Source organism: Typopeltis vanoorti, chromosome 6 (genome assembly GCF_054136105.1).
Source record: "Typopeltis vanoorti isolate ZY-2024b chromosome 6, IOZ_Tvanoo_1.0, whole genome shotgun sequence".
NCBI lineage: Eukaryota > Metazoa > Arthropoda > Arachnida > Uropygi > Thelyphonidae > Typopeltis > Typopeltis vanoorti.
In genome coordinates, this window is record NC_143554.1 from 84,118,893 (window position 1) to 84,131,712 (window position 12,820).

General features: G+C 36.7%; 1 protein-coding gene across 1 annotated transcript in view; it reads left to right on the top strand.

The window, feature by feature from the left end:
• Positions 1 to 12,820, top strand: part of LOC150105645 (nucleolar MIF4G domain-containing protein 1) — a 189,641-nt gene that overhangs the window by 163,487 nt on the left and 13,334 nt on the right. Inside the window, exon 13 of the mRNA XM_090394970.1 lies at positions 4,364 to 4,528. Coding sequence (XP_090251096.1) covers positions 4,364 to 4,528 — 165 coding nt within the window. The remainder of the gene's footprint in view (positions 1 to 4,363; positions 4,529 to 12,820) is intronic.

The window sequence follows — 12,820 nt, forward strand, 5'->3', positions numbered from 1 at the left end:
AAATAGGCAGTATGATTTTTGAAGTTGGTAAGATGAAGTGTCAACTGAATAAATTTATATGGAATGAGAGAGAAATTAGCTATATACAAAAAACAGTATTTAAACCAGTTTTAACTTATGGATTTATAAGATGATTTGTGCATATTCAACTTCTCATTCATTCTCTCACATTGTTTTAATTTTATTATTTTGTAAATTTTTAAATTTTTTTCCTTACATATTTATGCACAAACATAACAATATCAACATATTCACAACACTGCTCAATTATATAATCATCATACACAAATTTCAATTTTGACCCTATCCTCCCTCCAGTTATTACAGCTATCTAATTATATCCCAAAATATATAAATTCATTGCTTTGATAATAAAAAAAAAAGTGCAAAAACAGTAAAACATCTAACAGTAAAAAGAACTTTCCATATTTGTTTTTTTTTCTTCACTAACTTTATTTTGTTCAGTCAAATGCTCCAAACTCCTGCTGTCTATTTTATATATCTCCTGAACTAACTTTTAAAGTTCCATAAAATTTCTTCTGTGTTCTGTTAGATAAATTATCAGATTACAGCTAACCAGCCTAATTCCCATTACTGTCATCATACACTCCTTAAAATTCCCTGTTACCCAAAACACCCAGATCCTTGTATTTGTTTACTTTTTCTAAAGCTAGCAGATATCTAAACTTGAAACAAAATTGGTGATGTATTTGTGTACACTATATTTCAAACCCTACTCTTCCAGTATTTTAAGATTATTCTATAAAGAAATTAGTTCATTACAACAGCTGACTACTCTGCCAAACTTTACATCATCAGCAAAGAGAAATTTTACTCATAATATTTGAACATTTTATGAATACATGAAATTTACTTCTAACACTGAATACTTCCTGCCTCTGTCATGTCTGTCTAATTTCCTGCCCATCTCACTAAATAACAATCATTTATCCTAACATGTTTTAATCAGGATTCTTGCATGAAATGCTATCAAAGGCTTTGCTAAAATCTAAATAAATTGCATTGTAGTCATTACCTTCATCTGTCCCCTCCCTGTGGGGCACCTGTTCATAGCAAAGAATCTCTCTTTTCATTCTTTCTCTCTTTTTTTTTTTGCTTTTTTTCCATATTTTTCACTCTACTTCTGAGTGTTTTTACTATTCTGTCTTCCAGATCACCATCACTGTGATCCAGTGCCCTGTCACCATGATTGCAATGCAGTGTGACCCATGAACATCTGGAAAGGGAACCTGGTAGTCTTGCATTACTTTGTCCTCTCCTTCGACAAGACAAGTATCTTGAATGGCAAAGCCAGGATCATTCAGTTAGTGGACTTGATGTTGCAGTAAGCCTTCTACTCCATCATGGTCTGAGGATGGCCCAAGGCTTGCTTTGGTATTGGTATATCTTCTGGAGTAATCCTGGCATTCCACTTCTGAGCACATTTATTGCATGCTGGATAGTGGGCGTCCACGTGTGGATCCTTGGTGGGTGGGAATCTCAGAAATCAAACAACAACAACAAAAAAAAAAAAAAAATCATGAACATGAATTTTTTATACAAGATCTCAACCAAGTACTGATACACAATTTGATAACAGCAGTACACAAAAGACATGACACACCAATATAAATTGTACCACTGTTTCTCATCATCCATGCAACATGGATGATGATAAATCCTTCTTTATTCAAAAGAGTTTAGGACTGGCAGGATCTCCCAAAACAGTTAAGAAACAACATTCTAGGGATATTCCTTGTTGAAAAGATCATGTCAACAACACTAAGAAAAACTACCAAAAGCAACATCAATGGGTGTAATACCAATTTAGGTAACTCCTTATAAAACACTAAACTCTTCTAGAGGAATTGATCTCCTTAATGTTCGGACGTGGAGATACAATATGTTCAGAGCTTAAAGAACAGGCAGTGACTAGTATGAGGTGCATTTTGATAATTGGGAATGGTTACATGTCTCTGACCAGGAACATCATCCTTAGTTTTGATATACCTTAGTCTCCAGCACCTGTAAAAGTATGACATCTCAATTGTCTTGTTAGGGTGTACATTCCTAATCCACTGAAATGCTTCGAATGTTAGAATTATGAATATGCCTTTTGTGGCTCTATCACCTATGCCCGATGTGATAGTAAAGAGCATGATAACAAGTCTTGCTCTGCAAAGAAAGCTAAATGTGTTAACTGTCAGGGAGGTCATCCAGCATACTCTTGTGCATGTCAGAAATGGAAGGATGAAAAATAAATATAAAAAATTAAAACAGAACAAAATATTTCATACCAGGATGCAAAAACAAGGTTAGCTACCACCACATCTGTCCTGAAATCCTCTTATGCTGAGAAGGTAGAAGTTAAAAAAAAATACCAACAGCAACTCAAGTATTTGTATTTGATGAATACAAATACAAGCTTGTATTTGTATTCATCTGATAATTTTAACATACCGAACTGTTTAAACACAGTAATGCTTCTCTATGAAACACGTCACATTACCTATGGCCTCACTTCAGAAACAACTTCTAAAAATGGTTCCATTGGTGAGAACCACTTATCAAAAAAATTATGGCAATGATATCACTAAAAGATAAACCACCTTTTAGTGATACAAGGTGGTTTACCTTCCACAGAAGAAAAAATGCTCTACACATCAGATGGATGTGTTGAGCATTTTTCCAGAGAAAGAGATGGACCCTGTCTGTCTATACTTCCAAAAACCAGTTCATAAATATAAACCTCACAAAGATAAACCCTCAACCTTTCAAAAATCAGACAGATATAATAGGAAAATTTTACAGTGAAACTGTCAAGAGTTTTGCCAAAATATGGATTCTGCTGCCAAGGCACAAGACATTATGTTTTCATCTGCAAGAACATATTTAAAATCCATCAAGGACCCCCTCCTTAAGGAACGTCTACTATTACTACTACTAATAATAATCCTCTTTATGCTATGCAGAGCATAGGGCCTCAATCAATGCTTTCCATCAGGATCTGTTTGCTGCCTCTCTCTTAAGTTCACTCCAGGATCTCCCCATCTGCTTCATCTCCATCTCGGTGAACTTCAGTATTCTTGAACGGATAAGGTTGTATCACGGGGCAAATGATAGACAATTATGACCTCTCCCTTCTTACTAATAGTCGGTGCCTTTTTTCATATGCCTACTCACTTGTATTTTGCAGTCTGCTTCCCTATCATTTTTTTCTCTACTTATGTAGGATGTTGAAGAGAACATCTGCGGAAGAAATTATTTTCCTGTTATTTGCAACATATTTTCACAGGAACTGTTTTCTCTTACATGAATGCCCATGTGGAAAATGGACCAGGCTGACTGGAATACTTTTACCCATCTTGTAAAATTTAATGCTAAAGTAGTCAGTCAAACACCTATTAATGAAACAGTGAAGTGTGTAACAGACTGTGTTGTCCAGGCAGCAACAGGCATAATTCCAAAAACATCATCTCAACTTCCAGTGTACCCAAAGCTGTGGTAGAACTCAGAGCACCAAGCAGTCAACAAAAGTCAAGACAGTGCAATATTTTGTAGATACCCTACTTCAAATCTCATTGCTTTCAGATGTGCTCAAGCAAAGCACATTATGTTAGACATCAGAGTCAAAGCAATCATGGATCCAGTTTATCACCCCTTTGCTCCTCTTGCTATACAACAGAATACTTAAAGGAAGAGTTTCTGGATATTTGACATAACAATTATCATTGCCATCCCAAAACCAAGGTTTTATCTGGCTTGGATAAATTGCATGAAGTTTTAAATTAATTTTACAAACACATTTGATTATTCATTCTATTTATATGTAGATACTGGTTTGCTTAACTAATTTTTTTTACATAATATGTAATTTCCAATTTTATTTCTTTATTGCTATTTATTATTATCTTGAGTACTGCTTTAACCTTTCTTTGGCTTGTCCTTTGCTGCCCTTGTGTCAGTAAACCCCAAATCAGTCAATTAACTGCCAACCTTCATCTGTTTCCTTCTTGCCTTTATCATAAGCTGTTATGATTTTTCATAACTGATCTCCTGTAAATGAAACCACTCTGAGCTGTGCTTGACAAGTACTCTCCAGAATAACCTAGATATGAATCTTAATTAATTTATCCATTGCTTTGTCTGTAGCACTAAGAAGGCTTATGGGTCTGTATTTCTCCACTTTATGTAATGAACCATCATTATGGAGTAATCCTTGTAAACTTCTTAGGAACTATTCCTGATATTAGTAATTCAATGAAGATAAGTGGATTATTGTTAAACTATATTGTTATGTACTTCATAACATAACTTGAACAGAATTTTTTATTGTTAAAAATAAAAGTGTGCTTTTTTATAGGACTATATGGATGCTTTTGAAAAGTTGCTTCGTCTGAACCTCAAGCATCGACAAGAGCAAGAAGTGATTCATGTTATTCTTCATTGTTGCTTACAAGAAAAAAAGTTTAATCCATTTTACAGTTATTTATCACAAAAGTTTTGCAGTTTTAATAGAAAGTTTCAAGTAAGCATTTACTCTTTTTTTGGGGGGGGGGATTTTTAATTCAGTTGATTCTCACCATAGAAAACTTACAGGAACAAGGGGGACTAGTTTTTTATAATGAATTTCCTTTAATATATCATTGTGCATATACGGATGTTTCAGGTTTGCTAAAAGTGAATGAGTGAGTTGAACCCAAATTAACAATCACCTGTTAATGTGGGTTTCTCTAGTAGTCAGTATGTTGAACACTATGACCTAATAAGTGGCATGAAGTTGTAGCAAATCTGATTCTAACATGGCATTTTAGACATGAGAATCTCCAAGGATATCTACTAGTGGTCAATACCTTCTGAACTTCCATGTTGAAGTCATTTCTAGAATCCCACTTTAATGAACTTGAACTATTTATGCCTCTCAAAAAAAAAAGTCTTAAGCAGCACAAAATGAACTTTTCATGTTAGTGCAGAATAGATATTCCTCTTGGAAATTTCAAGATTTTTATAACAATTCCCTACCTCTGGAGTAAGAGTTAGCCACAAAAAAAAAAAAAAAAAAAAAAAGCTTTTTTTTTTGGTAAAGATATCATACTTTGAAACCTGCACTCTTTTAGGATAGGATTGCATGACCAATGTTGATTGGCCATGCAATCCTATCGCTGGTGGAACCTTCCTCCACTTAGGCAGTGTGGAAGTTGAAGTTTGCTCCTTGGCTTTGTGTAAACTATGAAGTGCACAATTAGCTGTATTTTTTTGAAAGTTTATTTTTCTATAATACATTTAGTTTAATCCTTTATCCAAGTGTGAGCAAACAAAGTTTGCACCTGAAAATATCTTCAGGACTGGGGTAAGGTAGTACAAGACTGATGCTCTACTTATTGAAGGCCTGAAGTAGCTTGAAATAATTCCACTTTTGATGTTTCCAGATTATGTAAAAAATTAACATGGGCTGAAGTACATAATCATATGTACCCACTGGTAATCTAGTTTCTCTTAGACTCAGCACCTTCGTACATCATTTACCTGTCAGTTACTCCTATGTTACAAATTTATTTTGCATATCCATTCTTTTGAGTCTCCATAGAAAGTTATTTAACAGTAATTAACAGTCATTACTCTAGTAAAGGTTTTTGTGATGTCATCTCTTACATCTCTTACATTAGTCGGCCTGGTTGGCCGAGTGGTTAGCGTATCCGCTCTCCAGCCAAAAGGCTGCTGGTTCGAATCCCACCATGGGCATGGATGTCTGTGAAAGTACTAGTGGTGGTAGTCGACGGTAGATGGCGTTGGTGTTAGATGATGAAGGTTGGTGGAGTAGCGAAACGAAGAGTTGTAGAGTAGGTGTCCTCCCTCGATTAGTCTTTGGGGGGTCCGCTTGGTGTCGCACTGATTAGATCATCGGCTTGTCGAGAGCTCCTGAAAAGATTAGTAGTATTTTGTGTTAACATTAGATATTTTACTAGAATTTTAAGTAGTATTGTTTGCTTTTTGTTTCTTGGTGTGTCTGTGCAATTTTTGCCTGTTTTCTGTTATTTTAATTATTATTTTTAAGAAAAGATAGCGTACACATGGCACCGATAAAGAAAAAAATGGCGGCCAGGTCGCCATGTTTGTTTAAGAGTTTTGATGTAAACGAACTTATGCAATATGCAGTCTGTGAGATGTATGCCTTGCGAAGCGCGGTGGGAGTCTGGTTAGAAAGTGATAGTGGAGTTAATATGTGTAGAAAGTGTAAAGAGAATGAGGACTTCAAGCGTGTTTCGTGTGTCGAGAGTGATATCGTTAACGATAGTCAGAATGTAGAAAATGGCGGTGTTCTAGAGAATTGCGTGGTAGTGCCAGATAGGTGTGAGAGCGTCGCTGAAAGTGTAAATGAAGGTAGAAAGAATGGATGATTTGATCGATAATGAAAATGGTGAGATAAATGCGAGTAGCGAAATTGCCCGTTTGAATGGTGCGATACACAGAGCTAAAAGACAACTAGAGCGTATGGAAAAATGTGTGTTGAACGTTCTGACAAATAACCGGCGGAAGTCTGTGACGGCAAATAATAGAATGTTCGTAAACGTCAATAAAATGAAGGAGCGAGTGCTGTATGGGGATAAGCTATTAAGAGGCGTAATAATTGAGAGTTTAACGAAGTCATACCAGCCGGTGCGAACATAAAGGACGTCAGCGAATCTATTCAACTGCAAAAACAGAGGATGAAAGAGATGATAATCGTGGCAGGAACGAATGATTTGAAAGAGGACAAAATGGAAATGATAGAGGATGTGAGGGAGTTGTTTGAGGTAGCAAAAGAGAAGAGTGAGAGAGTTAGGATGGTGAATATCTTACCGCAGTATGACAGCGAAGTGTTTAGAAGGAGGGCCATAATTGCCAATGACTTTATGCGTGGGTTATGCATGGAGAGTGGTGTGGAATTTGTGGATGTGTGGAATGAGTTCGATGGGCGAAAGGACTTATATAAGATGGATGGGTTACATTTGAATGGAGTTGGTGTACGGAGACTTGAAAGAGTGTTGATGAATGATGTGGAAGTGGATGTACAGACTCAGGGAAACTAGATTTATTAAGAGGGGGGGGAGTAGATATGCAGACTTTAGGGGGGGGGCAGTTAAGTGTATGAATGAGTATATTATGCCCGAGCGAGTACGACGGACAACAAATCAGAATGGGATAATTAGTATAAGGCATCAAAGTAGGGATGGGACAAATGGGCTTCTGCGATTCATGTACACTAATGCCAGGAGTATTAGGAACAAGAAGGAAGAGTTTTTGGCCATGGTTGGCACTTCCAGGCCACAGGTTGTCGGTATTAGTGAAACATGGCTGACAGAAGATGATACAGCTAGTGGGATTGAATGCGACGGGTATAGCGTGTTCAGGAGTGACAGGGTGAATAAAAAGGGGGGAGGAGTGTTATTGATGATAGCTGCTGAGCTTTAGCCAAGGAGTATAGAAGTTGAGCTGCAGGATGGGGAAAAAAGCACATTTGAGGCTGTTTGGTGTGAGATAGAATCTAGCAGAACAAAATATACAATTGGGTGCTGCTATGGAGTGGATGGTGGGGATAGTATGCATAAGCAAATAGAAGAAATGAGTGGAAGGAGGGTAATTATTATGGGTGATTTCAATTATGGTAACATTGACTGGAAAGAGGAGAGGGTACATGGAAGGAAGGAATTGGATTTTATGCGGTTATTAAGGGACAACTATCTACGGCAACATGTATTGGAAAATACCAGGGGGCAGAGAGTGCTGGACCTAGTAATTGCAACTGGTTGTAAGAATGTGGCTGTAACGAACGTGACCATAAGGTCATGACTTGGGAGGTGGCTAAAGGAGTCGAATTTACAATTAAGACAGGGTGCATGTGGAATTACCGGGCTGGTAAGTATGACAAGCTTAGGTGTGTGCTTGGCTCAATGCCATGGCATGTAAAACTGCAAGGGATGGATGTTGATAGTGCATGGGAGGTGGTTAAGAACTGTTTGCAGGAGTCAATGGTTGACTGTATACCAAGAGTCCGAATAATAAATCAAGTAGGGGTTAAATGGATGAATAACACTATTAAGCTTGAGCTGCAAAAAAAGAAACAATTGTGGAGGGAATTTAAGAAGAAGGGTGACCAGCAGGCGCAGGAACAGTATAAAGCTCAGGCCAGGATGGTAACAAGGGTGGTAAGAAAAGCAAAAGCAGATTACGAAAGGAAACTGGCCACGCAGGCTAAAGAGAATCCCAAACAGTTTTTTCAATATGTTGCAAGTAAAAGGAAAAATGCTCATGGTAGAATGATCTTAAAAAATGCTGAGGGTAGGGAGGTAACAGAATCAGTCGATATTGTGGAATTACTGAGCGAGCACTTTGCAAGAGTATATCATCCAGGTCGTGGCTTTGCAGGAATGGAAGAACCAACAGCTTATACTGGAATTGTGATGAATGAAGTAGAGGTAACTAGTCTATTACAGAACCTCAATGTCAATACATCTGTGGGATTGGATGGTATACCAGCTAGTGTCGTACGTGAAGCGACCAAAGAATTGTCAGTGCCCTTGACCATTTTGTTTAATTTGAGCCTCAGGATTGGGCAGTCCCGAGGGGGTGGAAAGAGGGGAAAATAGTTCCACTGCACAAAGGTCGTTCCAAGGCTACTGTTGAAAATTACCGGCCAATCAGCATAACAGGAATCATTATCAAGGTCTTAGAGAAAATAGTCAAGAGGAAAATACAAGATTGGATAGAAGAAAATGGGATACTATATCGGGGACAGCATGGTTTTGTGAAGGGTAGGTCATGCCTCAGTAACTTGCTCACATATTATAACACAGTGACGGCTGAACTGGATAAGGGTAATGGGTTTACAGTGATTCTACTGGACCTTGCTAAGGCCTTTGACAGGATACCACATGGAATTCTAATCAGTAAATTGCAGCATATGGGAATGGACATAGGGTTGGTGAGATGGATAGGAGGGTGGTTGACGGAGAGATATCAGAGAGTGGTTTACTCAGGAGTAGAGTCCACAAGACGGCCTGTGACTAGTGGTGTGCCACAAGGATCTGTTCTTGGACCACTGCTGTTTAATTTGTTCATAAATGATATAGGAAAGGATCTGAGAGGAACAGTTCATTTGTTTGCGGATGATGCGAAGTTGGGTAGGGCAATAGTGAATGCAGATGACGTCAAAATTTTGCAGGATGATTTGGATAGATTGGAGGTCTGGGCGTCAATTTAATGTGGCAAAATGTAAGGTTATGCATTTTAGGGTGATAAGATTGGCAGCAGTTTACTGCATTGGTGGAACCGTGTTCCAGGAAATTGATGAGGCACGAGATTTAGGAGTGTTGGTGGATAAGGAATTGAAATTTAGGGGACACATTGCAAAAGTGGCCAAATCAGCTCATCAAATCACTTCGTTGCTGAAGAATACGTTGACAAGCAGAGTCCTCTGTATCGAGCCTTGATAAGACCCCATCTCGACTACTGTGCTCAGATTTGGTCACCTAGGTTTCTTCTTGATGGGGAGGAAGTGGAGAGGATCCAGAGGCGAGTGACCAAGATGATAGCAGGTCTGTGGAATGAACCGTATGAGAACAGGTTGAGGATTTGTGGGTTGCAAAAATTGGTTGATAGGTGGAGGAGGGGAGATATGATTAAGACATTCAAATTACTGAAGGGTTTCTGTAAAATTAATTCAGAAGATATTTTTGAGAACAGGGCTGGTTGTGGGAGGACTAGGAGACATCCATGGAAACTGGGCAAAAGTGTGGTTAGTAAAGGTGTTAGAGCTGGGTTCTTTACTTTTAGAGTAGTGAATGAGTGGAATGTGCTCCCTGAGTCTATGGTGGATGCGGTGACAGTGAATGAGTTTAAGGCGAGGTATGATAGATACTGTATGAATGTCGAATAGTTGTGATGAATATGATTTGGGGTTCCTCGAGTTGCCCGTAATAATAGTAATACTATTGTTTTCTCTCAATTTTGATGTTACACATCCACACTTTCATGCAACAACTCAGATACATCTAGTTTCTGTTTGCTTTCACTGAACAATTTTTCTCTTAGCACCTAATACCAAATCCATTCAAGTATAATCCATCCTAGATAAGTCCTTTTCACCACCAAATCACACCACATGACACTTCATTTATCATATAGTGTACTCACTGAATCATTCACAATTGCAGCTCTCTGCTCTTCATTTTTACCAACTTGAGGATTCTTTCACATCTTCTCCTACTAAGCTTATCTCCTTTTAAGTTGCTTGTTCCAACCAACATAATCCTACTATCCACTTGTTTTACTTCCTTACATGTAGCCTGGAGGCTTGTCACAAATCTTCACTTCGAAGAAGAAACATGCTTTCATTGTCTTCTTCTTCCAGCACATCTCTAATCATGGAATTGCTGTAAATCATTTTCTTGAACCTTTATTACTTCACATCTTTGCTGCTGTTTGCAAGGTGGTTTTCTAGTCTCTCCATCTCCCATACAGTATTGTAAAGTTTTAGTATTTCCAATATTGTGAGCACTTCTGTTTCTTTCTTATTCACCTTTCAAACCTCTATTTTTGCTTGCATTCTTCTTGCTACCTTCCATCATTTGTATTTTCTTTCAAATTGAAAATTCCACTTACCTATTTTACACAGCAGTCTACCTAATCATTAACCATTTCTGCACATTCTAGTACATCTAATTTATAACAGTTTGAATACCTGCCAATTTGAGAATTTTAGTTACCCTCAAAATTCTATTCTGTAATGTCTCCATCATAATGTCCCTGCACTGCACTACCAGATAGACCTGGGCATTGTCGTGGCACTATGACAAATTTATTTTTAAAACTATGGAGTTTATATTCCCACGGCTTGCAGTATTTAAAATTGTTAATACTGGCAGAAAAAAAAAATTTTAAAAACAAACAATTTAATAAATCAATCAATGACTAGTTTCATACAACAAGCACTATTGTGTACTGTTTTAGATTAATACAATTACAAATGTAAAGAGGTATTAACATTAAGATTTCTAAATAACAAAACTTCTTAATGTAGGAACGAGATATGAGTGTTATATCCTCTAACAATGATCCACATTGTCTCATAGCCTAACTTATCAATACATTGATTTTTTTCTGTCTTTTGTATGCTTCTCAGAGTTGATATAACATTAATACAGATTTTACAAGCATCGAGGGTTTTCAAATTGAACAGAAACTGGTAGATTCAACATTGAAAGTCCATACAAACAAGGAGAACGTTCACAGTAACACTTGAGTTTCTTCTTAGTTTAATCATCCCATCTAGAGTATTTAATTTCCTAATATTTGTATGGACTTCCAGAAGTCCACACAACAAATATTCCTTTAATGGACTGCACTGACATGCACAGGAAAATGCTCTGAATTTATTCAAAACAGTTCTCATTTCAGATATTTCACAATAGGTGTTTATTTATTTAGCATATGGATAAAAATACAAAAAATTAATAAGCAAAACTATGCAGATTGACAGTTTGGTTAACCAATTGATAGTACAATTTGGGAGTAAATGTAAGTTCCAGAGAGGCCTCCAAGGAGTGTGACTCAGTTATCAGCGATATGTTGCATAGTCTGCACAGCACCCCCCCCCCCCCAACACACACACACACAAAACTGTGAGAAAGATAAAGCAGCAAGCTGGAGAAATAGTTTGATGTATAGAAGACCAAGATGCAGTTAGTAATGCCTTAAGAGACTCAAGTGTTAGGTATTGAGAGTCCTAAAAAATAAGATGGAAGAAATTTGCAGAGAGGCTATTAAGGGTGTTTTACTATTATAGTATAGCAGATGTGGGTAATTCATTGAAAAATGAATTAAGACATGTGCAGTGTATTTATCAAAAATAACTGTAGTTTTTATTGGATTAACTTGTGATGCAGTTGAAGCTTATCATGATATCCCTTATATATATATATTAGATTAAATATGCATTTCATGTAATCTGTGCATGTTTTACACAATATGGAAAATATTATATTATGTAAAAAAAATCTTTATATCAACATGAATACTTTAATATTAATACTTTAAAGGCACCTATTACTAATTATTTCCCCTCATTAATCTAATGGTTGGTACTAGGGAAAAATTAGAGAACAACTTGTTTGTGGGACTGGTTTGCCTTTTTCCACAGAAAAAACCTTGCCATCTTTGTATGAGGTTTAACTTCCCTTCAGTTGAAGAGGACTAATAATTATTCATGCCATAGATGGGATTTGAATTCAAGTCTTTCAACTAAAGGGCCTAGTTTATACCAATTGAACTATGGAGGCTCTGTTATTATTACTATTAGTAGTATGAGACTTCCAAGCACACACCAGTTATATAGGATGAATTTTTACTCAGATTTGATCTTTGAAATTTTTACAAAAATTTAGTAACTTGTGTAGTCTTTCAGTTTAACTGTATTCAGGCAACATGTCAAAATTATAAATATATTATATTACAATAAATCTGACTTAGTGGAATTTGCAGAAGTTGTCTGCATGGCTCAGTTTTAGTTCTAACTGGATCACTTTTATTATAGCATTTCTGTAAAGAAATTTTGAAATGATATTAATATTCTACTCTAGCTGGATGAAATTTTATAGTTAAGATCTATGTATTAAAAAAAGTTTTGATTTCAATCTGCCATTGTTGTGAAAAAATTATAGAAAAGCCTCTTATACAATTTGAAATTTATAAAGGTACACTAGATTTTTTGGCAATAAATAGTCCAAACAAAAGTACAAGATCTTAATTCCTACAGCCACCAAAGATGGTGCATATGTGTGTG